Source organism: Podarcis vaucheri, assembly GCF_965113315.1.
Source record: "Podarcis vaucheri genome assembly, chromosome: 7".
In the NCBI taxonomy this organism is placed as follows: domain Eukaryota; kingdom Metazoa; phylum Chordata; class Lepidosauria; order Squamata; family Lacertidae; genus Podarcis; species Podarcis vaucheri.
Genome location: NC_138765.1, coordinates 70683749 through 70710470, shown reverse-complemented (window position 1 = coordinate 70710470; position 26722 = coordinate 70683749). Strand labels below are relative to the sequence as shown.

Sequence of the window (26722 nt, the reverse complement as noted above, 5' to 3'; positions counted from 1 at the left end):
ACCTGAGTGTCCTGTCACCCAGCTGGTTCCTCCTTTCCCCCTCCCCATGAGTACTTTCCAGGTGACAATGGGGAGTTTGCAGTTTCCTGCCCCCAGAGGGAAGATCTGATCATTGTCCTTTGTTTCAGCCTGCGGTGAATCCACTGTTCTTTGTGATTTTGATTGTCTTCTGTCTGGGATTATCAGGGTTGACATAGCAACTGGGCAGGGCTCCTGTGGATGTGCTGGGATGGTGAAGGGATTATGGCTGACCAGAAACCAAGCACCCCCCTTTGATAGTCCTTGTCACATGGAGTAAAAAATGGAACAGTGCAAATCCGATGTATGGTTGATTTTCTATGAATTTATAACAGAAATGTGGCGTATGTAGTGTGTGAGTGTGAGTGTGTGTGAAGTTTGTGCAAACAGAATGATTGGGGTGGGGGGGTTCCTGCTACACCAGCAAGGAAGCAGGAATCATGGTATCTTTTGGATGGAGGTGCTTTTGGTCATTGCTTAGGTGGGACAGCTGAGAGTCTTTTGCCCAATGCAAATTGATCTTCCCAAGCTGGGAGGAAAGGTTTTAGTAAGAGCTGTGTCCCCCTCCATTGAACAGCAAGCAACAAATAATTATAATTATAGCCCACTCTGTTTAGAGCGTCATGTGGCGTGTTTGAAGCAAGACTGTTGCAACCAGCCAAGTAAACCCATTGAAATTAAACGGACACAAGTTAGTCACAGACATTAACTTCAGTGGGGCTACTCTTGAGTATCAGATGCAACCCCTTGCCTTAGATTCCCAGGGGGCAGTGCTTCAGCCGCCGCCTGCCCCCCTTGACTCCCAGTACAAATGATGCAAAACAACAAAATCACTTTTTGTTTTTAATTTGGATAATTTATGTAGGCTGCTGAATTCTTTTACTGGCTTTGGGGGAGAATGCGTCTGGCCCCTTTCTTAATGCATCTATGCGCATATGATGGAAGAGACTCGCAAGAAAGAAAGAAAAGCCAAGAGACAGAGTAGGGGGAAACAGCTACAGAAGAGCAGCGGTGGTGGTAATAGAGTTCATAACTCTTACCTTTGAGCTTAGTGCCACATTTTTTTTATTTAATAAAGTGGCATTCTTGAAGAAGACGTGCAAATAGCACTATTGTCCCGTAAATGTAGCCTTTTTTTTTTTAAGGGGGTGGGGAATGCATGTTTGATGAAAGAAGGCCTGTGTGCTCCTTAGCCAGGACCCATGTTGCTACAGGGGATGGGGGCTGCCGAGGTATGAGAGGAGGAAACTAGCCTCTGGAGAAAACATCTGCAAGAAGCCAGTCAGTCTTCTGTACTTTGCCAAGAGGCTTAAGCAGGGAAGAAGAAGAAGAAAAACACCTCCAGTTACAGTGCATGATTTGTTCATCTATTTCTAGATCAAACGCACAACAGCAGCAGCAGTTCAGTCTGTAGGGGGGGTGGGGGGAACTAGGGAGCACGAATTGCGCAACGAGCGTGGTTGTAGAGTCACGTATGAGCAGCCCCTGGGTTGCTCCATGCTGGCGGAAGGCAGCGCAGAAAAATAAAGCAGCTCTAGGCACCCACAAGCAAACTTCTGCATGAAATCCAAATGTTAAGTCCAAGACTTGGTGTGAAGACACCCCAGTGGCTGCCTGGATCTGCCTGCCCCACAGCAGTCAGATTGTTGGGCACTGTTAAGGGTGAAAAGAAAGCAGAATACACTGAGCACAGCCCCTAGCGGGGAGGGGGGGAACACCCAAAATGGCATCTACAAGCAAGGAACCCTCTTTCTCCGTTCCGGACATCAAGGCAGTGTCTCTAAACAAGAGCAGAGAATAATGATGTGATACAGTCTCTGGTCTTCATGATAAAATCTGGCATACCTTGCACAAGACACTTGGGTTAGGATTGTGGAGAGAAGGTGGAGGAATGTGTGGTCAGAGCCAGAGATTCTCGGTACGTGAAGTGGGGCTCTTTAAAGAAGATAAAGTTGGTCAGAGGAATGTTGCTTTTCCCCCTATGCCATCCTCCAGGACAAGCTCAGACTGAATTTGAGACATCAAATCCTGGACACTTCAAGAAAGGGGCCGTAGCTCGGTGGTGGAGCATTTATGTCTGCAGAAATTATTAAATGCAATCCCTTGCACCTCCAGATAGGCCCAATAAAGTCCCAGGGTTTCCCAAACTTGGGTCCCCAGTTGTTTTGGGGCTACAGCTCCCATCATCCCTAGCTAGCAGGATCAGTGGTCAGGCATGATGGGAACTGTAGTCCAAAAACAGCTAGAGACCCAAGTTTGGGAAACCCTAATGTAGACATTGTGGAGTTGGATGAACCCAAGGTATAAGGTAGCATTCTGTGCCCTCTGGTCCTTAAAACAAGGAGGATGTATCATGGTTTCCTCGCTTTCCTTGGGCTTTATTACCTTCTGCTGAAGTTCTCCCTATGCCTTCTTTATGAGAGCTGCACAACTTAATGAAGGAAAGGGTTTTCTTAGGAGTGATGCCCCAACTAATGGAATGCCCTGCATAAAGAGACTCTTCCAGCACCTTCACTATAATCTTTGATGCAGAGTCAGAAAACTCACACTCTTACTCACCTATTTCATTTCAACTCACTTCAGGGATGTTATTGTTTCATTGTTGTACTTGAACTGCGATAAAGTTGGCAGTACACCAGTCTGAAATCCTTAATAGGATAAAGGGCGGTATGCAAACATCTAAAACAAATAATAAATGTTTTGACTTGCCCGAAATGTGCTGTTGATTCAAGACAGCATGGTCCTGCTGCATGCTCTGTGCAGGGTTGAGAGCTGGAGCTTCTGCCTGCCTGATTTGCTTTCCTGTGTTCCTCACGGAGGCCTTGGTCAAATTCCTGCCTTGGCTGCCCATCTGCAAAATGGGAGTAAGAATGACCTTCTTTACAGGACTCTGTTTGCGGTCCAGAGCACCTACAGAGATTGCTGCCTCAGTTTGCAAGTTAATTACATAGGGTTGGCTCCAATGTTATTCCTACTCAAATGTAGATTAGTTTAACTTAACAGATGTGGCTATCTTAGATTCATTGATTTAAATGGGTCTACTCTGGGTATGGAGGCAAACCATACACAGAAGACTATTGTATATGTGCATCCTTGATCTCCACTTGCAAGGGACGGGTCAGCTGGGAGGGTAGACCAGGTGCTGTTGCAAGGAGCCTAGCAGATATTCATTTGAGCTTTGATGACCTTTTTATTGGCTTTAACATGTCTGTATTGTATTGTTGTGGGTATCTGTCTGTCTCGGGAGACAATGGAGGAGTGCGCCTTTGAGGGTGAGGTCAAACTCTTGGAAGGTTACAGTGTCTGCTATGGCTGGAGAGACCAATACTGGAGAGACATTATTTTGTTGCAGCTGGTTGTGCTGCTGCAGATGCACCATGCAGATTTCTTCACTCTGCGCTCCTCCTGGCGGTCATTCCTCCGCCAGTCACTGCTATGGATGCACTGTGGTTGTCTGCAAAGGATCGCCACACGGCCAGATGGATCTCGCCAACTGTCACGTCATGTTTGCAGGCGCCCTTGTAACACAGAGTTGGTCTGCCAACAGGCCTGGTGCCTGAAGCCAGCTCCCTGTAGACCAGCCTTTCTCAACCTGTGGGTCCCCAGATGTTGTTGAACTACAACTCCCATCACCCCTGGCTAGCAAGGCCAGAGCTCAGGGATGAGGGGAGTTGTAGTCCAACAATATCTGGGGACCCACAGGTTGAGAACTGCTGCCATAAAGGGATCCTGCCATCTTCCATTCTGTGGTCATGACCAAGCCAGCGTAGACATCACTGAGACAGGAGTGTCAACCTGCTGGGAATGTGGGCTTGAGAAAGCGCATCTTTGTTTGAGACTCTGCCCTGCTGTGTGATGCCCAAAATACAGTGTGTTTTATTTTGTAAGCTGCATTGATACTTCTGTGTAAAGCAGTGATGGCCAAACTCGGCCCTCCAGCTGTTTTGGGACTACAACTCCCATCATCCCTAGCTAACAGGACCAGTGGTCTGGGATGATGGGAATTGTAGCCCCAAAACAGTTGGATGGCCGAGTTTGGCCATCACTGATGTAAAATGACTAATAGGTCACCTGTAAATTGTTGTTCTAATCACCGCCAGGGGGAGGTGGGAAATTCTGCTTGTTTATGTACTACAGTGGTACCTCGGGTTAAGAACTTAATTCATTCTGGAGGTCTGTTCTAAACCTGAAACTGTTCTTAACCTGAAGCACTACTTTAGCTAATGGGGCCTCCTGCTGCTGCCGGAGCACGATTTCTGTTCTCATCCTGAAGCAAAGTTCTTAACCCAAGGTACTATTTCTGGGTTAGCTGAGTCTGTAGCCTGAAGCGTATGTAACCTGAAGCGTCTGTAACCTGAGGTACCACTGTATATAATTCCCCTTGGGATAGAGTTCCTAAGGGAATTCTTCAGAGAGTTTCCTTACCGAATAGTAGGTAGAAATTGGGTTGTTTGCTGATGGATGGGGAAAAAACACACTACACGCAATGTTTCTACGTTGGCCTTGGCAGCCCAGTGGATTAGGCAAATTTTCAGTATGCTGGGGGACACTTATGCTGAAACGTATCTCGGTGCCGTTACGTATTATGGCATTTTCGTGGTGACTAATGGGTTGCTGTTTTTTCAGCAAATTGAATTTGACTGAAGTGCAAATGAAATTATGATTGAAATAATAAGAATAACATTGCCTGTCTTGTTTATGATTGACAGGACGCAAGCGGAAAGAGTGAGGAAGCCGCGGTGCTGCAGGGGCCCACAAGGACTCCTTCCTCGATACTTGGAGAGTCAGGCAGAAGGGCAAGAGGTGCTCTGCAAGCTGACGGAGAACATTCAGGATGAGTTGTAAGCACCAAAGCAGTTTGTCCCTTTGCTCCCCACATTCTCTTTAAATGCCTTCTCGTGGTTTGCAGAGCAAGAGGCAGCTCGCTGCAACGCAGTTTTCATTTGCTTTCGTGCGATTCCCACCGGCGTTAAGAAATTCCCATGTGGGTTGCATCACCCCCTTGTTGCAACAGCTTTGCCTGCTAGCACATTATTGTTGCCCCTCGTTTCCTGAGATGAAAACAGATTTTTAAAAACCAAAACAGGATTCTGTTATTGTACTCCTTGCCACACCGCCACACATGCCTTATCCAATTCATTATAAAAACTGGCTGTAGACAAACTAAGAGGTGGGGTATAAATGTAAGCCTCTTTTCATTGCAGCGTCCGCTTAAAAGTTTTGAGCTGAAAGGCAGTAAACAGGAAGGAAGGGCCTGCAAGAGACTGAGCATCGCTTTGCAACTGAGCATGCAAAAATGGGAGCATCTCCTTTTTAATGCATCTCAATTTGTGCCCTTAAATTGTGGTCTTCTGTGGGATGAAAGCATAGAGAAGAAACTACGTGCGCGCGCACACACACACACACACACACAACTGAGTGAGCCACAAATCCCTGGAAGTGTGATTGCACATGGTTCCATTAAGTTACGCACAAAATTGGAAAAGCCTTTCCCGTTAGCCAAGTTCCTGCTCATTCTGTGGTCATATTGCAAGGCTGTAGTGGACAGAAGGTAGCAAAACACACTCTTTTTTGTCACTACCAGTAGAGAATAAGTTCGTAGGAGGCGGAATGCTGCTCGGATTATTCTTATATCTGTTCATTTTTTCAAGGATCTCACAAACAACCCTCCCAACTCCCATCAGCTGCAGCCAGCATGGCCTGTGCTCAAAGCTGAACTCCAGAAATATATGGAAGGCATCATGTCACCTACTCTTAACTGTAGCAGATATTGAACCAAATGAACCATTGGTCTATGGCAGCTTTCTATGTTTCTGTGACTGGGGATCACCAAGCAGGTTCCATGGCTGAATCGGTCCAACTAGCTCATAGTTGTCTGCGCTGTCTGACGATGACTGTCCAGAGTTTCAGGCATGGATCTCTTCCACAGCTACCTAGAGATAGGTGCCAGAGTTTGGGCCTGTCACCTTTTTGCATGCCTGTTAGGTGCTCTGCCACTGAGCTGTGGCCTTTCCCAAGCTTTGTTGTTGTTATCAGCCATAATTTTCATTTTGTCCCCACACCAGACAAGATAATAGGACTGTCAGCCAGAGCCTTCTGAGCCATACAGATGGCTCATTCACCAGAGCATTTCCCTCTGGTGTCTCAGTAACAAAGCCAAGACCCGTTTGTGGGAAGCCCAGTTCAAACTCTGATGTGTGTATTTCTCTCCCCTGCCCCCAACGGCCATCCACTCCTCACTTGTGATACACACACACACACACACACACACACACACACATATATATATATATACCCAAGTGATTGCATATTTTCTTCAGAGTTAAATCCATAAAATGGAGGGCTCTAATGCCTTGCTTTACTGTTCTTGCTAAATGTTTCCATCTCTCCCCCCCCCCCAGCTAGACCTACTGTTTCACTTCTGGAAAAGGTTGTGTAATTAAATTAGTTCCTTATGTAAAAAAAAAAAGAGAGGGAGGTTTGGAGGGGTGCTGCAAGAGCGTAGAGCCATAAGTTCTCCAGAGACATTATCGGCTTCCACTTCGTTCTGTAGATCTGTTGTTTTAGTTTTGGTTTTAATTTTATTTAGAAGGTTGTCGCTTGCATTGCTATGTTGTCGCTGCTGCCGCCGCCGCTGCAGTTGTTGCTGTTTTGTGTTTTTTTTAATTGCCAAAATGTAGGGCTTTGGGGAGGGTGGGGTTTTGGAGCAGCACAACAGCCTTCAGGGGTCACCAGAAGGTTTGTCAGTTGATCCTGGAGAAGGGAAAGGCATGTGTCAGCAAGCGAAAATGAACAATGATGTGTGACTCAGGCTTAGAACAAAACAGAGCTCTTGCTACGGATCTTCCAGCAAACAACATTGCCAAGGCTCCTCTTGTGCTTACAGGACTCCCGGTCCACGTTGCACCCAATTGCCCATTTTATCGCAGCTGACAAAAGATTTCCTTGTAACTGGGGAGTTTGCGGTGTTTGGGTGTTTGCTTGTTTTTATGGAGACCAAGGGGTGGCCGTGTTCTTTGTTTTGTTTTCTGCACTTGGCTAGTTACAGCTAATGCCAGAGGAAAGTGCTTTTAAAACACCCCCCGACTTCAAACGTTACCATATGCCAGGCATATTGTCCCAGGCCACCTGTTGGTCTCTAAAAGGGCCTTGAGTGAGCCACCCCACAGGCTGATTTCGAAGCTTCCTTATTATAAGGCTTCCCTGTAGACAAGGTACATGGCTCCCCCTCTTCTATACCTCTCTATATAACTGCAGGCAGAGTAGCGGAAGTCAGGCCTGAAGTTGTTTGCAGCCCCAACTGTGAATGGATGTTCGACTCTTGTTTGTTTCAGAGTGATAAGCAACCACAGGAAGTTTTCTCTCTTGCATGCCTGAAACACCTAGTCTCCAGAAGGAGTGGCAGTATTCAGAGTTGAATTGCAAACAGCTTGCCCTAGGAGCACATCCTATATCTTACCAGTCCAGGCATGGCCACAAAACTGGGAATTCCCCTGCCGAGTTCAGGTGACTCTATGTAGCTGGATCCTGTAGCTCAGGAACAGCACCTTCAGGGAAGGCAGTTTTCTAAAGCCACAATCACGCTCTTCCCAAGTTCCCGGGAGTCTCGCTGAATCTGTGGTTATACCACCTCTGCAGAGAGTGCGTTGTTTAGAATGTGGGGATAGGTGAGAACGTTTTTACCTTCAGGTTCCTCCACACAATAATTTTTTTCCTTCTCCCCTATAAGGGCAAAGGCAAAACAAAAGTCTGCCCCAGAATGTGTCGCCACAAGTGAGACTGTGCCCTCAGATCTAATGCATAGTTTACTTGGAAGTAAATCCCATTGCTTTCAGCAATGCTCACCCACAGGTTAGCTGTGCGTAGGAGTGCAGCCAGGCTTCTGATCATGGCGTTCATCTGCGCAGTCTTTCTTGGAAAGGAGCCCTTTCAAATTCGGGAAACTTGCTTCCAAGCGTGTAAGGAAAGAGAGCCTGGAAATAAAATGCATCCAGAAAGTGGTCGTTTTCTGCCTCAAAGGGAAATCATAAAAGATGAACATCTTTCCGGGTTCCACGTGACTCTGCCCCAGTGTATATACAATGAGATAAAACATCCTAGCCCTCCTGGTCAAAATAAACTTCAGATACAGAAGGCTATAGGAAAGGCAGCCCCCCACCCAACCTTAACAATGTAGGAACCTAAAAGTGCAACAGGGGGACATAATTCATTGGTTGAAGCAGCTGACTCAGCGTTGGACTCAGGATGTACGTTGCATTATTGTCAATAATTATAAATGATTTCCCAAGTGCCATACACAAGCTGCATACAAGTTGGGACTGGACCCAAGGACAATTTATTCTAGTTCAGGCAGATAATGATTCTCAAGCCACATCTTGCCTCTCTGCCTCGTCTTCTGTCCTGTGATGGTTTTGCATGAGATTAAAATCCATCTCGGTAGCCAGTGTGCTGTCTGGAATTCTTCTAGCAGCAAACTCATTTGATAGCAGATGTTTGAAACATGAACATCCAGCAAGTGAGGCACTCACTTGACTTCCTGATTTGATTTTTCTTTCTTTCTTTTGCAGCTTCATTGCAGCAGAGAACATAGACAGTTATTGCGTTATCATTTCCTCCAAAACGGTTTATTTCCTGAAGAGTGGCGACACGATGGACCGAGAAGCCGTCTTCCTGGAGGTCAAGTATGACGATCTCTACCATTGCCTTATCTCAAAGGACCACGGGAAAGTCTATGTGCAGCTGACAAAGAAAGCTGTCAATTCAAGCAGTGGGGTGTCGATACCTGGCCCATCTCATCAGAAGCCCATGGTAAGGATATTGGTTCATTTACTTGCCGCTTGCATCTGTGGTGTTTATAGACAGACAGACGCGCCCTGAAAATCACCCAAGCCCTCTGTGAGCAGTCCGTAAAAACCAGTGAATCGCACAAATAACAATGCAGTCAATAAGTTGCCTTGGTACAAACATCATGAACTCAGAACCAGCATAAAACATGACCCAAACAGCAGAACAACAGGCTAGAATAAAATAAATATTAAAAAACCAACCTATATAAACAGCAAAAAGAGAGAGCAATCTGTGTCCAGATTTAAAAGTGCCAAATAGACGGCTGAAATTCAAAGGCCGGGGTGGGGAATTGAAATTTTCACCTGGCACTGAAAGAACCATAACTTGGGCACCAGACAAGCCTCTTGGAGGGGAATAATTAATCTCAGGATTCTAGTTAAAAACTTCAAGTTGATCTCATCAGCCTGGTCTGCCTACCACTTTTCCAGTTAGAGGGGTTCACCCCAATGCCATCTGCTGTCTCCAGCCACCATTAAGCACAAATGAAGACATGGGTGATGTGCAACCAGCAATATTTTAAGATTTCTTCTTCCTGGTGGAATCCTAAGCTTAGTCACCACTGGCTGTGCATTTTTGTCATTTTTACCCAGCGCAGGGAGGGGAGGGGCAGGCTGCTTCCAAAGCATAGCTGCTATTCTCTGTTGACGTGAGAAGTGCAATTTGTTTTGTGCAGGTCCACGTGACATCCGAGGCCCACGCGGTGAAGCTGTCTCAAGAAATCAACTATGCAAAGAGCCTTTTCTATGAACAGCAGCTTATGTTGAGATCCAGCGAGCACCCAGATCAACTCGAGCTGGACTCCTGACCCTGACAAAGCCTCGTGGAGAAGTCGCCTCCGCGCTTGGTGAAAAAGAGCAGGACCAGCGTTTGGGTGTTAGAAAGTGTGTTCTGTGAGCCTAGGAAGCCAAGACCCTGGAAACGAAAGAGAGTCTCGCCAGGGGGGGAACTACGAGATCAAAGACGTATTTGAAATACATTTAGTTTTAGGGGAAGCCCTGTATTTTCTTACTCTCTCTGTGTGTATATATACCTCTACAGATATATATATATATATAAATATAAATATATATATATGTATGTATGTACAACTGTGTTTGGTGTAAATAAGAAAGTGCACAGGGTGTTGTGAGGGTGTATAATGGTCTATCTCCTGTAAAGAAATTAAAGGAAAAGTTATATTGAGTTTTCTATTGCACTGATTCTGAGCATTTTGAAACAATGCTTTTCCTGTGGAGGTGGTGATGAGGACGCCTGGAGCACTTTGAGGCTCGTTGTTTTTTTTGATACAGGTGCTGTGAGTGATCTGCACTAAGCTGGGTTATGGCAGAGTCAGGATGGGGCCTGGCGACGAGGGTGGGGCATGTTCCTTTCCACCATTCAGTGCTTTTGTGTGCTGCTGGCTCCAGAATTATTTGGGTTCATTGTTTGGAAGGGCAAAGGGTAGGGGGCTCCAGCAAAATAACGATACCTAGGGTGTTTGCTCTTTAAAGTAATTCTGGTGTGTGTGTGTGTGTGTGTGTGTGTGTGTACTGCAGTGATCCCTGCAGGGAGTCAGAATCTCCAGTTTAAGGGAAACAGGAGACTTGTGTTGTTTTTTTAATCATCTGCGTAACTTTTCTTGCATTTTGTGATGTTCACTTTATAAGGCAGTGTTGATGTTTAAACAATAATGCCTCCTTTTATAGTGGGACATTTGCAGAGGAAAGTGATGTTATTGCACACACACGTACGCACACACACACACACACACACAAAAGTTCCCCTCTGTTGGCCTTAAGCAGAAAATGGACTCTGACCAGGAAATAACACCAGGTATATAAGACGACTGGAAAGTATCAACTGCCTTTGGGGGGGGGGGGGAGGAATGGAAGTTTATAAATTTTAATACTGCAGTCCTGTAGTCTTAAATCTGAGGATTAATAAATGCTACTGCTGCTCTCTCCTCTTGTCTCCACATTCTTTGGATGGTGACCATGAATTCCAGGTTGGCTCCCTGCCTCGGAGCTCTGGGAAGGGCTGTCGCTCAGTGAAAAGAGCAAACACTTTCCATGCAGACAATCCAAGGTTCAATTCCGGGCCTCTGTGTGTAGATCTAGGAAGAAACTATAGACTGGGGGTCATCATTCTATGTGGGGCTGCCTTTGAGACTGACCCAGAAACTCTAGCGGGTGCAGAATACCACTGCGAGACTCCTTACGGGGTCCTTGCTGCGGGATCACATTCACCCGGTGCTATACCAGCTGCACTGGCTCCTGGTGGAGTACAGGATCAGGTTTAAGGTGCTGGTTTTAACCTTTAAAGCCATATATGGCCTAGGACCCTCGTACCTACAGGACCACCTCTCTTGGTATGTCCCATGGAGGACCTTACAGTCTTCAAATAAAAACATCTTGGAGATCCCAGGCCACAGGGAGGTTAGGCTGGCTTCAATCAGAGCCAGGGCTTTTTTCAGCCGTGGCCCCGATCTGGTGGAACACTTTGTCACAAGAGACTAGGGCCCTGCAGGACTTGACATCTTTCTGCAGGGTCTGCAAGATGGAGCTGTTCCACCAGGCCTTTGGCCAAGGCACAATCTGACCACCTCTCTCCTTCTGTAATCCTCATAGAACTCTAGCCCAATGGTTGCCATTAATTCGATTCTGAATTGATTTTAGAATGTATTTCAATTAATTGACTGTGATTTTATGTAAATTGCACTATTTTTACTGTTGTTAGCCGCTCTGAGCCTGGCTTTGGTCAGGGAGGGTGGGATATAAATAATAAAATATTATTATCAGCACAACGCCTGCAGGCACTACCTCCTCTGGCACTCATGGAAGTTCTCTGTCAAAGTTCTGTCTCTGGGGGAAGCTGATGTTGGTGGCTTTCTCTACCTTTTTAGACGTGACTAGCATCCACCGTGCTTCTTCAAAATCCCAGATGTGCCCACAATGCTATATGGACCAATGGTGGTCTGATTTGGTGTAAAGCTACTTCTTATTGCAAGAGGCACCTTTCTAAGCAAGCGAAGGAAGGGAGGCAATAGCAGAAAGGAAAAATGGAAGCGGGAATCCTGGGTAGTCAGTAGTGGCAACTGCTTTGCCAGGGGGCCACTCTTACCTTAGGTTTCTCTGTTTGTATTCCATTTCCTTGAATAAAGAATCAACTTTACTGCTCATCTCCGAGGCTCCGGGATGAACCAAACCTGAGACTAGGAAGGAAGAAGCTGACAGCCAGTACCACCCACCACCACCACCACCCCCGGACTACTTGTAAGAAAGAAGGCAGGGAGATGGGAGCTGACTGAGACCAGACTGAGGGTGATGGGGCAGCTCCTCATTCACTTTAATGGACCAACCTCCACTTTCCTATAGGTAGTACTTAAAGAGGAACGAAATAGCTGCTGCTGCGAATCCTTGTGATTAGGCCACGTATCGTACGCATGCTACCAATTCAACTACCCAAAGGACTTCATGGGGAGAGCCCACCAAGTGTTGGGTGTTACTCTGAAATGTGCAGGTAGCTTTCCAATTCAAACCAGGATAACTTCAGTCACTTTCCCTCATGGTTGTGTGGAGCCAGGAAAGCAGCTTCCTGATGCCATTTTGAAAGCACAGCTTTGCTCCTGCCTTCCGGCAGGATTTTGGATGAGAGGGCCCCTCGTCCAGCTCCTCTGCTTTTGGTTTCAGATCTAGCGTCTGCAAAAGGAGTCATTCCAGACTTTTGCAGTGTGTTTTGTCAGGGGGAAAGAGCTTTTTTTTAAATAAAAAACAAACAAACCCAGCATTAGGAACCACAGTCGTGTCTGTGTGTGTGTGTGTGGAGCTGTGACTCTCCTGTTGATATTGGCACTAATACCCCATTACTAAGTGAATAAACATTGCATTCAGATTCCAAAGCCCATGGTTTAAAATATCTTCTGGCTCTCCCTTGCCCTCCCCCCGCCTTCCCCGTTACTTCTAGAAAGCACAGAACGGTGTGGTTTCTTATCTCTCCCCCCCCCCCATGGATACCCTTCAAGGAGTCGAGTGTGCCATTTTGCAAATGGGAGAACTCTGAAATAGCTGCTTGCATTGAGTTAATACCCTCGGTTGCTGCCTGATTTGGAATTATTGGGGAGCAGCAGGTACATGTAGAATTGCCATCTTGGGGGAAGCGCTTGGCTCTGAACGCTCCTCCTAAATGGGAGCTTCTCCCACCCCAGATACAAAGAAAAATAGGCGTGGGGCTCAATCGAGATGGGGACTGCAATGAGGAGGGGGAGATGCATTAAAACCTCGCAAGAGGTGCCTCGCAAGACGAAAAGAATCCGTTCTGTGATTCTCTTTGTCTAGCGGTTTTTTTCGTCTTGCAAAGCAAGCCCATTGACGGATTAGCGGATTAGTGCTATTAGCGGCTTTTAGCGGCTTATCTGCTGATCGGATCAGCTGATAAGCGGCTTAGCGGCTTAGAAAAGGGGGGGGACCAGCAGGAATTCGCAAGACATTGTCGTCTTGCAAAGCAAGCCCATAGGAAATTCGTTTTGCGAACCACCTCCAAAACGGAAAACTCTTTCGTCTAGCGAGTTTTCCGTCTTGCGAGGCATTCATCTTGCGGAGCACCACTGTATATCTGAAATAGTGATGCTGTTTGCAGATTGTGGATCCTTACGGTGCCTTCCTATTGGAAGGTGGGAAATACAATGGAAGAGGTGCGAAATAGATGTAGAAAAATGGAACTGCATACCTCCAAAATTGTGCGTATAATGAACCAGGGTATATTTTCTAAGCAGGTGGTAACTGAAGGTGTCCCGAATCTAGATATGATTTCTTCAGTTGAGTTCTTAATGCCATATGTGGTGACAAACAGCTGTAATCCCCACCTAGCTGTCTAATATTCCCCTATAGGCTTCTTCCAAACAATAAGGCCTTTGAGAGGGGAAAATTCACATCTCACCAGCACCATCCTGCCCCTGTGAGGCAATATCAGTCTTAAACTAAAATGGATATGCGGTCTAAGGACCAATTCAGACATCTTGGTTTTCACAATAACAGACGAAATAACATTCCTGTGGTGGTTAATGCTTTTTGGAGGATAATTAAAATATAGCTTTTTATTTATAGAAAATATTTGTGTGTCACAATATCGGGGGAGGGAGTATCGAAGAGGTTGCTACTTAATAAAAGCACCGTTTTAACCTAGGCTTATTACCTATATCATTGGAATACTGTTTATATTAATTTTTGTGGTGCAGAAGATAAATTTTGAGGAAACATCTGTTACAACAGTAAAAAACTAATAACATGTCCTGATAAAATGGCAGACTTTTATCACCTGGCTTGAGAGCAGTACATGTGAAAAGGATCTAGGAGTCTTGGTTGACCACAAACTTGACATGAGCCAACAGTGTGACGCGGCAGCTAAAAAAGCCAATGCAATTCTGGGCTGCATCAATAGGAGTATAGCATCTAGATCAAGGGATGTAATAGTGCCACTGCATTCTGCTCTGGTCAGACCTCACCTGGAGTACTGTGTCCAGTTCTGGGCACCACAGCTCAAGAAGGACACTGACAAACTGGAACGTGTCCAGAGGAGGGCAACCAAAATTGTCAAAGGCCTGGAAACGATGCCTTATGAGGAACGGCTAAGGGAGCTGGGCATGTTTAGCCTGGAGAAGAGGAGGTTAAGGGGTGATATGATAGCCATGTTCTAATATATAAAAGGATGTCGTATAGAGGAGGGAGAAAGGTTGTTTTCTGCTGCTCCAGAGAAGCGGACACGGAGCAATGGATCCAAACTACAAGAAAGAAGATTCCACCTAAACATTAGGAAGAACTTCCTGACAGTAAGAGCTGTTTGACAGTGGAATTTGCTGCCAAGGAGTGTGGTGGAGTGTCCTCCTTTGGATAATAATAATAATAATAATAATAATAATAATAATAATAATAATAATAATAAATTTTATTTATATCCCGCCCTCCCCAGCCGAAGCCGGGCTCAGGGCGGCTAACAACACTAAAATAGTGCAACATTATAAAAACATCATAAGAATTAATTAAAATCAAAATTGATGGCAACCATAAACTAAAGTATTGTAAAGATTGCCAAAGGAGGGAGTCAGGCTGTGCCCTAACCAAAGGCCTGGTGGAACAGCTCTGTCTTGCAGGCCCTGCGGAAGGATGTCAAGTCCTGCAGGGCCCTTGTCTCTTGTGACAGAGCGTTCCACCAGGTTGGAGCCGCAGCCGAAAAAGCCCTGGCTCTAGTTGAGGCCAGCCTAACCTGTCTGTGGCCTGGGACCTTCAAGATGTTTTTATTTGAGGACCGTAAGTTCCTCTGTGGGGCATACCAGGAGAGGCGGTCCCGTAGATACGAGGGTCCTAGGCCGTATAGGGCTTTGAAGGTTAAAACCAGCACCTTAAACCTGATCCTGTACTCCACCGGGAGCCAGTGCAGCTGGTATAGCACCGGATGAATGTGATCCCGCAGCGAAGACCCCGTAAGGAGTCTCGCTGCGGCATTCTGCACCCGCTGGAGTTTCTGGGTCAGTCTCAAGGGCAGCCCCACGTAGAGCGAGTTACAATAATCCAGTCTGGAGGTGACCGTCGCGTGGATCACAGTGGCTAGGTCAGGGCGAGAGAGGTAAGGGGCCAACTGCTTAGCTTGGCGGAGATGAAAAAATGCCGCCTTTGTTATAGCTGCAATCTGCGCCTCCATGGAGAGGGAGGTATCGAAGATTACACCCAAACTCTTAACGGACGGTGCTGGCACTAATTGCACCCCCGCAAGAGATGGGAGTTGCCCCCTCAATCCCATATCGTCCCGTCCCAGCCAGAGGACCTCTGTCTTCGAAGGATTTAACTTCAACCAGCTCCCACGTAACCATCCAGCCACAGCTTCCAAGCATCTGATCAGTGTGTCTGGGGCCGAGTCAGGATGGCCATTTGGAGGTCTTTAAGCAGAGGCTTGACAACCATATGTCAGGAGTGCTCTGATGGTGTTTCCTGCTTGGCAGGGGGTTGGACTCGATGGCCCTTGTGGTCTATTCCAACTCTATGATTCTATGATCATTCCACGTGTTAAAGTTCATTAGATGTTGTGAGCGCTTTGAGGGCCTCTCTTCCTCCTCCGTTGCTGCCCTGATGGCTCTGTGCAAGTCGTAAATAATAACAAACATAAGCATGGCTCAAGTATAAAAGCTGTACAAGATGCACTGACATCACCTAGCTTTAAATAGCACAAGAGTGCGTTCCCACCCTACCCTGAGGGTCACAAAGTGTCTGGTAACATCTGGTGAATGTTGCCTTTTGCAACTGCGAGAGCCAGAGCAGAATCGGAGCCAGAGCAGAATCAGGCACACCCAGCAAAGGAGCCTCATCCATTCAGCTCCTGAGCAGCTGTTTTAAAAGGCAAGAAAAGGAAAGTTCAAATTTCCTGTTGCCCATTCCCATTACTTTGTCACCTCAATGGCTACAGAAAGGAGGGTGGGAAGAAGAAGGTTCGAGCCTGACTTCTCAAACATTATTTATTTTTCCTTGGTAGCTAGGGATTGGTGGGGGGCGGGGGAGGAATCAATTTTATTTTATTGCACTGCATTTTAATGAGAAACCGCCTAGTTCGCAAAACGGTACACTGACTGAAACGCAGCTGTCGTCTGCAATAGGCGCTTTGCTGAATTTTGCTATGCAGTTTGAACAAGCCGTGTACATGAGTATGTATTAGTAATAATGATGATGATGATAATTTATACCCCGCCCATCTGGCTGGGTCCCTCCAGCCACTCTGGGCGGCTTCCAACAAAACACTAAAATACAACAACCTATTAAACATTAAAAGCTTCCCTAAACAGGACTGCCTTTAGATGTCTTCTAAAAGTTTGGTAGTTATTTTTCTCTTTGACATCTGGTGGGAGGGCGTTCCACAGGGCGGGCGCCACTACCGAGAAGGCCCTCTGCCTTGTTCCTTGTAACTTGGCTTCTCGCAGCGAGGGAACCGCCAGTAGGCCCTCTGCGCTGGACCTCAGTGTCCGGGCAGAACGATGGAGGTGGAGACACTCCTTCAGGTATACTGGACCGAAGCCGTTTAGGGCTTTAAAGGTCAGCACCAACACTTTGAATTGTGCTGTGAAATGTACTAGGAGCCAGTGTAGGTCTTTCAAGACCGGTGTTATATGGTCTTGGCGGTCGCTCCCAGTCACCAGTCTATAATAATAAATAATGTACAATAAATAACGTACAATAATTGCATTACATAAGGTGATTTGCTTGCAAATATATATATGAATCAAAACCGCACTCTGAATGAGTCGAAATTCTCACTAGAGTGCTGATGAATTTTCAGGAGAATTTTTTTCTCGAAGGTTCAATTTAAACCGGAGAAGCAGAGAGAAACTGAAATCCGAAGGTTTTCCATTCCTGTTGATCCCTCTCCCTCTCCCCACTCCATTCCCCTGTGAAGGGAGGGGAGATCTGTGAGGGGCAGCGGCAGCGGCTGTGGAGGGAAAAACCTAGGGATCAGCAAATCCATTGTGTCGTGCTGACAGAACAAAACTGTTGCTACACACTTTTGCTGCCAACTCGCCTCAGTCACTCAATCCATCATGGTGGGGTTTGCTGGGTCACAGGCCGGTGACACTCAGCCCAGCGGCTATTTTCGGCTTACATGGACTGTGAGATAAACGGGGCATGAACCAGCCCCCCAGCAGGGGGGCGACCCGTCGTACCCTCATTAAAGTGTCAATCAAAAAGAGTAATGGAACAGGGCAGAGGGAGCCTCCGTCTCCTCCGCTGGGTCACTCTCACGAGGAGCTGCTCTGCCTGGCCTGATCTTCTAGGCACTTTGTTCAAGGAGGGAATGGGTGACTGGCTTCAGATTGGGGAGCTGGGAAGGGGCCAGATCTTGTCTGTAAGAAGAAATGTGCAGATGTGGTCCTAAAATGGGTCGTTGTCGGTTTTTTCTTCATTGTCTTTCCCTCCATCTCTCTGGGAAGATACAGCAATGGAAGTTGAAGTAATAACTGACTAGTTTACCCATGGGTCGTGTAATTTTACTACAGTGGTACCTCGGGTTAAGAACTTAATTCAGTCTGGAGGTCCGTTCTTAACCTGAAACTGTTCTTAACCTGAAGCACCACTTTAGCTAATGGGGCCTCCCACTGCCACTAGCACATGATTTCTGTTCTCATCCTGAGGTAAAGTTCTTAACCTTGAGTTACTATTTCTGGGTTAGCGGAGTCTATAACCTGAAGCGTCTGTAACCTGAAGCGTATGTAACCCGAGGTACCACTGTATTTGGATATCATACCCTCCAACATTTCTCCGATGAAAAGAGGGACATCCAATTCCATCATTATAATTTTATCGTTTATATCCCACCCATCTGACTGGGTTGCCCCAGCCACTCTGGGCAGCTTCCCACATAGATAAAAACATAATTAAACATTGAACATTTTAATAAACAAAAACCTTCCCTATACAGGGCTGCCTTCAGATGTCTTCCAAAGGTTGTGTAGATACTTATCTCCTTGGCTTGAGGGTTGCATAACTCCATACCCTCTAACATTTCTCTGATGAAAATAGGGGCGTCCTTAGGAATAGCGTGACATTCCGTGATCAGATTAGAAACCCGGATGGCTTCTGTAAATCTGTGATTGTCCCAGGAAAATAGGGACTCTTGGAGGGTCTGGGATATGTTAAGGAAAGTGTATTAGCAGAGGATGGGGAATTAATGCAACATCTCTTAAATGCTGCCAAAAATATTGTTTGTCAAAATGGGGGTGTGGGGAGGAGAACACCATGAGACAATCAACTCAAATCTGAGACATGGTATGCATGGCTAAGCTTACTTATATGGTGAGAACCAGAGAGGGCAGACAACAAGAAAATGTCTTTATTGAGAAATATAGTCTTTTTATAATGTATTGCAGTAATGAGGTAATGTAAACCTATTTGTGTTACTTGGAACCTTGTGATATTAATTTATGATGTTTGGTTTCGGTGTGGAAATTTGTTCCTGTATGTTTAGTTCTGCATATCCCTTTCTACTTTTTATTTTATTTGGCAACAGTTGAACTACTCAGTATTTTTTTAAAAGACCTCTAAACAGCATACAGCATAAAAGCAAGCAATATCGTTAAAGCAAAAATGCAACCTTAAACAAATAAAACAGCAGCAAATAAAACAGGAATTTGAGGGATTCAAACGTAAGAAGAGGGTCCGATTTTATGGCTCAGGGAGGGCCTGGGCAAAAGATGTCTGGAGAAACTGATGGTGTCTGGCAGAAGGGAGGGCATTCCACAGGAGCGAGAACAGAAAATGCCCATTTTTGGATGTTTGCCCAATTAATATTCTGCATGGTGCCGTGCTATGAATAGAATTTCCTCAGCGATCTTACAGGGCAATACAAGGGCAAGTGGTTTCTGGTTCAGATTGGGACATTTTCTGATTTCTGTCTTGACTTGGCAAATTTTACACGTGGTCACAAATTGTGCCAGAGAGTCAAAATTGATGTAGCATCGCAGGAAAGAGGCTTTTGAATTGGGTGGTGTGTGAAACCCCATGGATGCATTCATGTGGGGGTAGTCCAATATGGTCTCCTCCCAATGTTATGCTTTCTGTAAGAACATTTCTTAATTGCTTCACATGCATAAGGCTCTCAGTAGCCAGGTACAATACAATATTGATGCATTTAAAATATGCACCATATTTTAAATTTGCATCATTATTTTAAATCTGAAATTTAAAATAATTTTAGATTATTTTTATTCAGCTTTCCCACAGTGAGCATCTTACAACAAACACCTGCTTATTATCCAAATGTAAAACATTGCGGGAAGTTGGGGAAAAGAGATGGGGAGAAAACAGTTTGCAAAACGTATCAGTAAATATGAAGAAGATAAAACCCAACAATTTAGAAAAGAATAAATTCAGTATTGCAAAAGAAATGACCTAGAATCACATATCATATATTAATAAACAATTTCTTAAAAACAAACAAACCCCAAACCATTAGAAGAGCATTACAGTGGTACCTCGGGTTAAGAACTTAATTCGTTCTGGAGGTCCATTCTTAACCTGAAACTGTTCTTTACCTGAGGTACCACTTTAGCTAATGGGGCCTCCCGCTGCTGCCGTGCCGCCGGAGCATGATTTCTGTTCTCATCCTGAAGCAAAGTTCTTAACCTGAGGTACTATTTCTGGGTTAGTGGAGTCTGTAACCTGAAGCGTATGTAACCTGAAGCGTATGTAACCCGAGGTACCACTGTATACTAGTTGATCAGTGATACAAACACACAGCCATCCATATCCATCAATGGATGGGGGGAGAACTTACCGTATTTTTTGCTCTATAAGACTCACTTTTCCCCTCCTAAAAAGTAAGGGGAAATGTGTGTGCGTCTTATGGAGCGAATGCAGGCTGCGCAGCTATCCCAGAAGCCAGTACAGCAAGAGGGATTGCTGCTTTTGCTGCGCAGTGATCCCTCTTACTGTTCTGGCTTCTGAGATTCAGAATATTTTTTTCTTCTTGTTTTCCTCCTCCAAAAACTAGGTGCGTCCTGTGGTCTGGTGCATCTTATAGAGCGAAAAATACGGTAGTTGCCATTTGCCTTTGAAGGTGAGCTCACCTAATTCACACTTTCTGAAATGAAGAGGCCCATCCGTCCGAAATTCACACTTCCATGAATCTTGCAATGCACTCCTCTCCCCAAGTAATTTGTACATAAATGCATTGAAAGGGTAAAGTGTGCATAGCGTTGCATATATGAGTGAAAGTAACATTTTATTGGTAATGTGTTACAGTAGAGGAAATTGCTTTGCAGAAATACAAATATTAGGCAAATTGATTGATTGATTGATTGATTGATTGATTGATTGCATTTGCAACTCGCCTTTCCTCTGAAAGTGCTCCGGGTGGTATTTTATCCTCACAACAACCCTTTGAGGTAGGTCAGGCTGAGAGGCGGTGAACTGGCCCCAATGTCAACCAGTGAGCTTCAGGGCCAAGTGGCTAGGATTTGAACCCAGGTCTCCCAGGTCCTAGTCCGACACTCAAACCAGTGCACTATTAAGAAACATTCACACTGAAATGCCAGTGAATTTTCACGAGGAGGATTGGGGAAAATGAGAAGCTACAATGGACATACAGTGGTACCTCTGGTTACATACTTAATTCGTTCCGGAGGTCCGTTCTTAACCTGAAACTGTTCTTAACCTGAAGCACCCCTTTAGCTAATGGAGCTTCCTGCTGCTGCCCCGCGATTTCTGTTCTCATCCTGAAGCAAAGTTCTTAATTCGAGGTACTATTTCTGGGTTAGCGGAGTCTGTAACCTGAAGCGTCTGTAACCTGAAGCGTATGTAACCTGAGGTACCACTGTACTGCTACTTCAGTATCCACTGGGTGGAACCTTCCTCCCTAATAGACTCCTTTTCTGTAACCTGAAGTGTATGTAAATCGAGGCACCACTGTATTTGGACATCCCTAATTAAAGCCAATTTAGCATCACATAGAATGGCCTTCTGAATGTGTGTGTATGTGTCGCCACGGATGCATTCTGGACCAATGGGCAGTTTTCCATGTTCTTGCGAGCTGGGCGTCCTCCCTGCTTGGGCCTTTGCTTTGATTCCTGCCCCCGCCTTGACAGAGGAAGGCGGAGAGACCGAGGGTCAGGCTTCCCTTGGAGCCCTCTCCACCTGTGCGACAGCCAGGACAGGAACAGGTTAGCTGGGCTGGGTGAAAAGTTCACCCGCAAGCCAAGCTGTCTGGTGCTGCTGCTTAATTTATCTGATATTTGGCTAACCTTGCTCTGAACCCGAGGCTCCCCGAACCCCTGCCTCTCACCTCTCCTGAGCAGGCTCATGTCAGCCAAAGACGTCTGCCAAACCCTCCCTGGTTTTCTGCCTGCCCTTTGACCCTTCAGGAAAGGCAGGGGTGGGAGCGAGGGAAGTGGATGTTAGAAAGGGAAAGAAAGGAGCAAGACAGATGGGGAGAGAGCATTTGATGCCGAGAAGATCGGAAACCCACAGCATGCAACCGGCTTCGCCAACCTGGTGCCCAGCACAGCCTGATGGGGCATCTGGTCCAGAACATCTGGAATGTACCCCGCTGGCCCATCTGGTCAAGCCTCCTGTTCTCACCAGATGCAAACCTGGTGCCCACGGGACACCCGCAGCCAGGACCAGACCCTCCAAGTGCCCATATTTTCCAGGGTCAATCCCAGATTTACAGAAGCCATCCCTGTTTCTAATTTGATCCTAGAATGTCCCACCTTTCCTTAGGATGTCTCCATTTTCACTGGAGAAATGTTGGAGGGTATGGAGTTAGGCGACCCCTGAGCCAAGGAAAGAAGTAACTACACAACCTTTAGAAGACATCTGAAGGCAGCCTTGCATAGGGGAGTTTTTAAATGTTTAATGTTCGATTATGTTTTTATCTACACTAGTGGCCAAAATTGTGGAAACCTTTTGGGAAAAGTGTATTTCTGAGGTTTGCTGGCTCATAACACCACTTTTTTTTGGAGTAATGCCATAAAATTATATAACAATGGAAAGATAATTTAATGAAGAATGTCATGCAACAAAGTTTGTTCAGTTATCTGTATTCTATCAAAAGTTATAGCCAAATAGCCAGAAAAAGGAAGTACAACTTGCTTAGGTTGATATGCTTTAGCTTTCCTTCATTTGAATGTAGCCAATATGCATGACTGTTTAAAGAGAGCCAATTAGGTGTTATGAGCCATCAAACCTCTGAAATACACTTTTTCCATAAGGTTTCCACAATTTTGGCCACTACAGTGGTACCTTGGCTTAGGAACTTAATGCATTCTGGAGGTCCGTACTTAACCTGAAACTGTTCTTAACCTGAAGCACCACTTTAGCTAATGGGGCCTCCTGCTGCCGCCGCGCTGCTGGAGCACGATTTCTGTTCTCATCCTGAAGCAAAGTTCTTAACCCGAGGTACTATTTCTGGGTTAGTGGAGTGTGTAACCTGAAGCGTATGTAATCTGAGGTACCACTGTAGTGTATGTTGGAAGCTGCTCAGAGTGGCTGGGGCAACCCAGTCAGGTGGGCAGGGTATAAATAATAAAATAATTTTATTGTGGAATAGGATGTCCCTCTTTTAATTAGAGAAATGTTGGAGGGTATGCCTCAGTGCAACAGTAAAGGTAAAGGGACCCCTGACCATTAGGTCCAGTCGTGACCGACTCTGGGGTTGCAGCGCTCATCTCGCTTTATTGGCCAAGGGAGCTGGCGTACAGCTTCTAGGTCAGGTGGCCAGCATGACTAAGCTGCTTCTGGCGAACCAGAGCAGTGCACAGAAATGCCGTTTATCTTTCCGCCATCTACTTGCACTTTGACGTGCTTTCGAACTGCTAGGTTGGCAACAGTACACTCCTCTAATACGGTTCCCAGCAACCAATATTCTTCAATGTGCTGCCTTTCGCAAAGTGGTAGATCATAGCCATTGTGGCTGGTTGCCACTGGTAGCCTAACCAGGACATGGAGAAGACTGTAGAATCATAGAATTGTAGAGTTGGAAGGGACTCAGAACCATCTACACCAGAAAGCTGGTGCAGATCTACTTTCTACAGAAGGAAGTTCATCTAACATATTCCACAGGGTGTGTGTGTTTAGATTTAGACAGTGTGGATTTCTTTTGTTTTGATTAGCTAGTCTTTGGGAGTTTGAGCCCATTCCTGGCTGTTTGGGACCATTTGTTTGATTCTCTGATGAAAGAGAAATTGGCAACCCCATAGCCTCTTCCTTGGAAGCTGCTAGCTTCTCAAAGTTTCAGACTCTGAATGAGCAGGTAGAGAACTGGTGACTGTCCGCTTTGGGGCAGGGCTTTGTGGGGTAGGGGGTGGAGTCTGCTGTTGTCTGGCAGATGCAAGCAGTAGCAAATCAGGGTGCAGAATGCAACACGCCAAGGTGGAGTCTTACAGGCAGAATGTGGAGCCAATAGTGAAAGCTTCAACGAAGAATGTGATTTCATAGTATTTCAGGGGCATAGCCGCTTGGTACTCAGCTAGTATTCTGAGGGCCGCATGCTAGTGTTGGGTGGGGCCAGAGCCAAAAGTGGGAGGAGCAACACATCCAAATTTTTACCTATGTCCAAAAGGCTAGTTTCTACACAGGCTTATGCACCCCTTTCTATCCTCCATGCAAGATACACAATCAAAGTTCAAGGATGCGGTCCAACCAGGCGAAAACGGCGGTGCCTCCAACTCCCAGCCCACTAAGTCAGTCCAGTAGGATGCCATGGTTGGTGTCATCAAACCTGCTGAGACATCAAATTGAAGCAACCTGTGCTCCATCTCCCGATAAAGATGATCTGTTTCTTGGACCAACACCTGAACCTAGATGGAAAATGGTCTTGTACTGATTATAGTTAACAGTGGGACTTAGTCTTATGGCCAACTTTAGCTGAAACGCCCACTCTGCTGTGCATTAGCCTAAGTCTAATAGCTGCCTTTTGACTTCTACCTGAAAGGCTGTGAAATGGGTATAATCAATTCGGGTCCCCTCCTCCCAATTCATGTGGGGGTTATATTCTGGGGCTTTGTATGCATAAGCGAAAATCCAACTAAACATGAGGAAGAACTTTCCAATGGCAAGAGCTATTTGAGACCGTGGAACGGACTCCCTCGGATGGTGGTGGGCTCTCCTTCATTGGAGGTTTGGACTAGATGATCCCTTAGGGTCCCTTCCAGCTCTGCGATACTATGATTCTATGACATTTCTATCCCGCTGGTGCTTTTTGATACAGATGGCCCCGCATCTTATTAAATGCTGGATGTTGATCTTGGGTTGTACGCTTGGAGCTGCTAGCATGTGGGATGCATTATGACATTTAGAAGGAATTCGCAGTCATCGTTTCACTTGAAGCATAAAGGCTATAAAACTTAATGGCCACACGACAAGGAGCCTATATGAAACACTTCGAGATTTACGGGCACCTTAAGGAGGGCGGCCGCAGCGTTGCCATCTGAAGCTCAAGGCAAACATGGAGGAACAATGCTTCCTGGCACTTTCCCTTCCTCTGAACTTGCAAAAGAGATATTCAAGCTGCTGCACTGGCTGCAGAGCAAAAACACAAACAACCAGCTTGTGTTTTCTTTGAAAATTCTTTTCTTTTTTTAACATCCCAGCAATGAAGGAATTGTGTAATTTATTTTAATTATTATTACTATTATTATTATTATTATTAAAAAAAGAAAAACACTGCAGAAAATCCCTGTGAGATGACTTCATTTCTCTCGGCAAGCTCAGCATATTTATACACACACACACACACACACACACACACACACACACACACAACTGCAAAGGCCTTCTGTGGTCAAAGAAAAAGCAAACAGAGCGTGACTCTTTGCCGGAAGTTCAAAGGAAAAAGAGCGAGCGCCCGGAGGAAACATTTGCATAGCCAAATGTTTCTGGATGGGCATATTGATGCAGTCCTTTGGGATTACAAGCACCAATTGCCTATTTACCAGGGTCTGGTTTTCGATTATTTGCCCTGATCACTAGGTAGTATCCAATGTGAGTCCTACTCAGAGTAGTGAACATGATAGACTTAAGTCCATTGGATTCACAGGCCCTGGTTTGGATGTGATCCCAAATTTCAGGGTTCGTAGTTAGGGAAGGCATCTGACTTTTAGAAGACATCTGAAGGCCAGTCAGTATAAGGCAGCTTCCTATACATTTCCATGCCTTTGCAGGAAGGTTTGCAGCTCAGTGGCAGAGCATCTGCCCTGCATGCCAAAGGTCCCAGGTTCAATCCCTGGCATTTCCAGGAAGCTGAGATGACCCTTTTTCTCTGAAAACCATGAGCTAGATGGACCAATGGCTTGACTTGGTAGAAGGTAGCATCCTATGTTTTTATTTGATGGAGAACATCATAACCAAATAGAGCTTCAGTGTCAATGGGTCCAACTTAGCCATGTTAATGCAATGTGTCTACTCTGAGTAAAAGGAGAACACTGGTTTGGGTATGTTAGTCCTGCTCAGGGTAGGCCCATTGGAATTAATGGACATGAATGACTTTGTTCCATCTTTTTCAATGCTTCTACTCTGAGTAAAACTGAGTTGGAAGCAACCCAATGTGATCCGCTCCTAGGCTTTAGTTACTTAAATTTTTTCGTGCGATTAAGCAGCTCTGGTTTTTGCTTCTATGGTCCCAATCTTGCTACTTCATCTCGCCTCTTTCCCTGATCAGTTGAAGTTCCCTTGGCTCAGATTCCCTCCCCCGCCCCCCGATTTTGTGGTTGACATCTGGCTACAAGATGGTGGCATTAAGCAAGCGCTGGGTTGATACAGAGTTCTTTAAAAAAAATAAAAGAAAGAAAATGTCTTAATTTAATATAGCTCTGTGGGTAGCGATGAAGAAACATGGTGGAGAGCAGGGAGGGGGAGGAGGTGGTGGTGAAGGAAACAGAATGCAGTGAAATAGAAGAATGGAAATTTTCCCACTGTGAAGCACACCAGAAATAGCCCGGGGAACTCTCCCTGTGCCCACCTCCCAGTGAAGAGTTTTGACTTCTGCAGGTATTAATAGAGAAGCAGGCTAAGCAGTGGAAATCAGACAAGGTAAAGCTAATCCTGTTTAGTTTATGCATAGGGCTGGGGGACCATTTTGCACCAGAGAGCTGCTTTCCCTTCTGAGAAATCTTTCCGAGGGTCACATGTGGAGCAGCAAATGTTAAGCTTTACCTTTGCGCAGTAGGCTAGCTTCTACTCGCTCTCACGCATCCCTCCATATCCTCCATCCAGACTAGCAAGAGGCAGGATCAGAGTCAAGGATGAGCATGCAAAGACAGGCTGCAGTGGACTCAGCGGGCGAGACTAACAGTGGGTCCAATGGTCAAGAAGGTGGTTTCTGTATGTGCTGTAGAGGGAAGTGAGGGGCA

At 45.8% G+C, this 26722-nt stretch overlaps 1 protein-coding gene across 11 annotated transcripts in view; it reads left to right on the top strand.

Annotated features, from left to right (window-relative positions):
- The window catches only part of VPS13D (vacuolar protein sorting 13 homolog D), a 123969-nt gene extending 113162 nt beyond the window's left edge, over window positions 1–10807 (top strand). For all 11 annotated transcript variants that reach the window (XM_082229635.1, XM_082229641.1, XM_082229639.1 and 8 more), the window contains 3 exons: window positions 4728–4859; window positions 8586–8826; window positions 9539–10807. In XM_082229635.1, the coding sequence (XP_082085761.1) occupies window positions 4728–4859; window positions 8586–8826; window positions 9539–9670 (505 nt within the window). In that variant the 3' untranslated portion in view covers window positions 9671–10807. The remainder of the gene's footprint in view (window positions 1–4727; window positions 4860–8585; window positions 8827–9538) is intronic.
- The last annotated feature ends 15915 nt before the right edge of the window (window positions 10808–26722 follow it).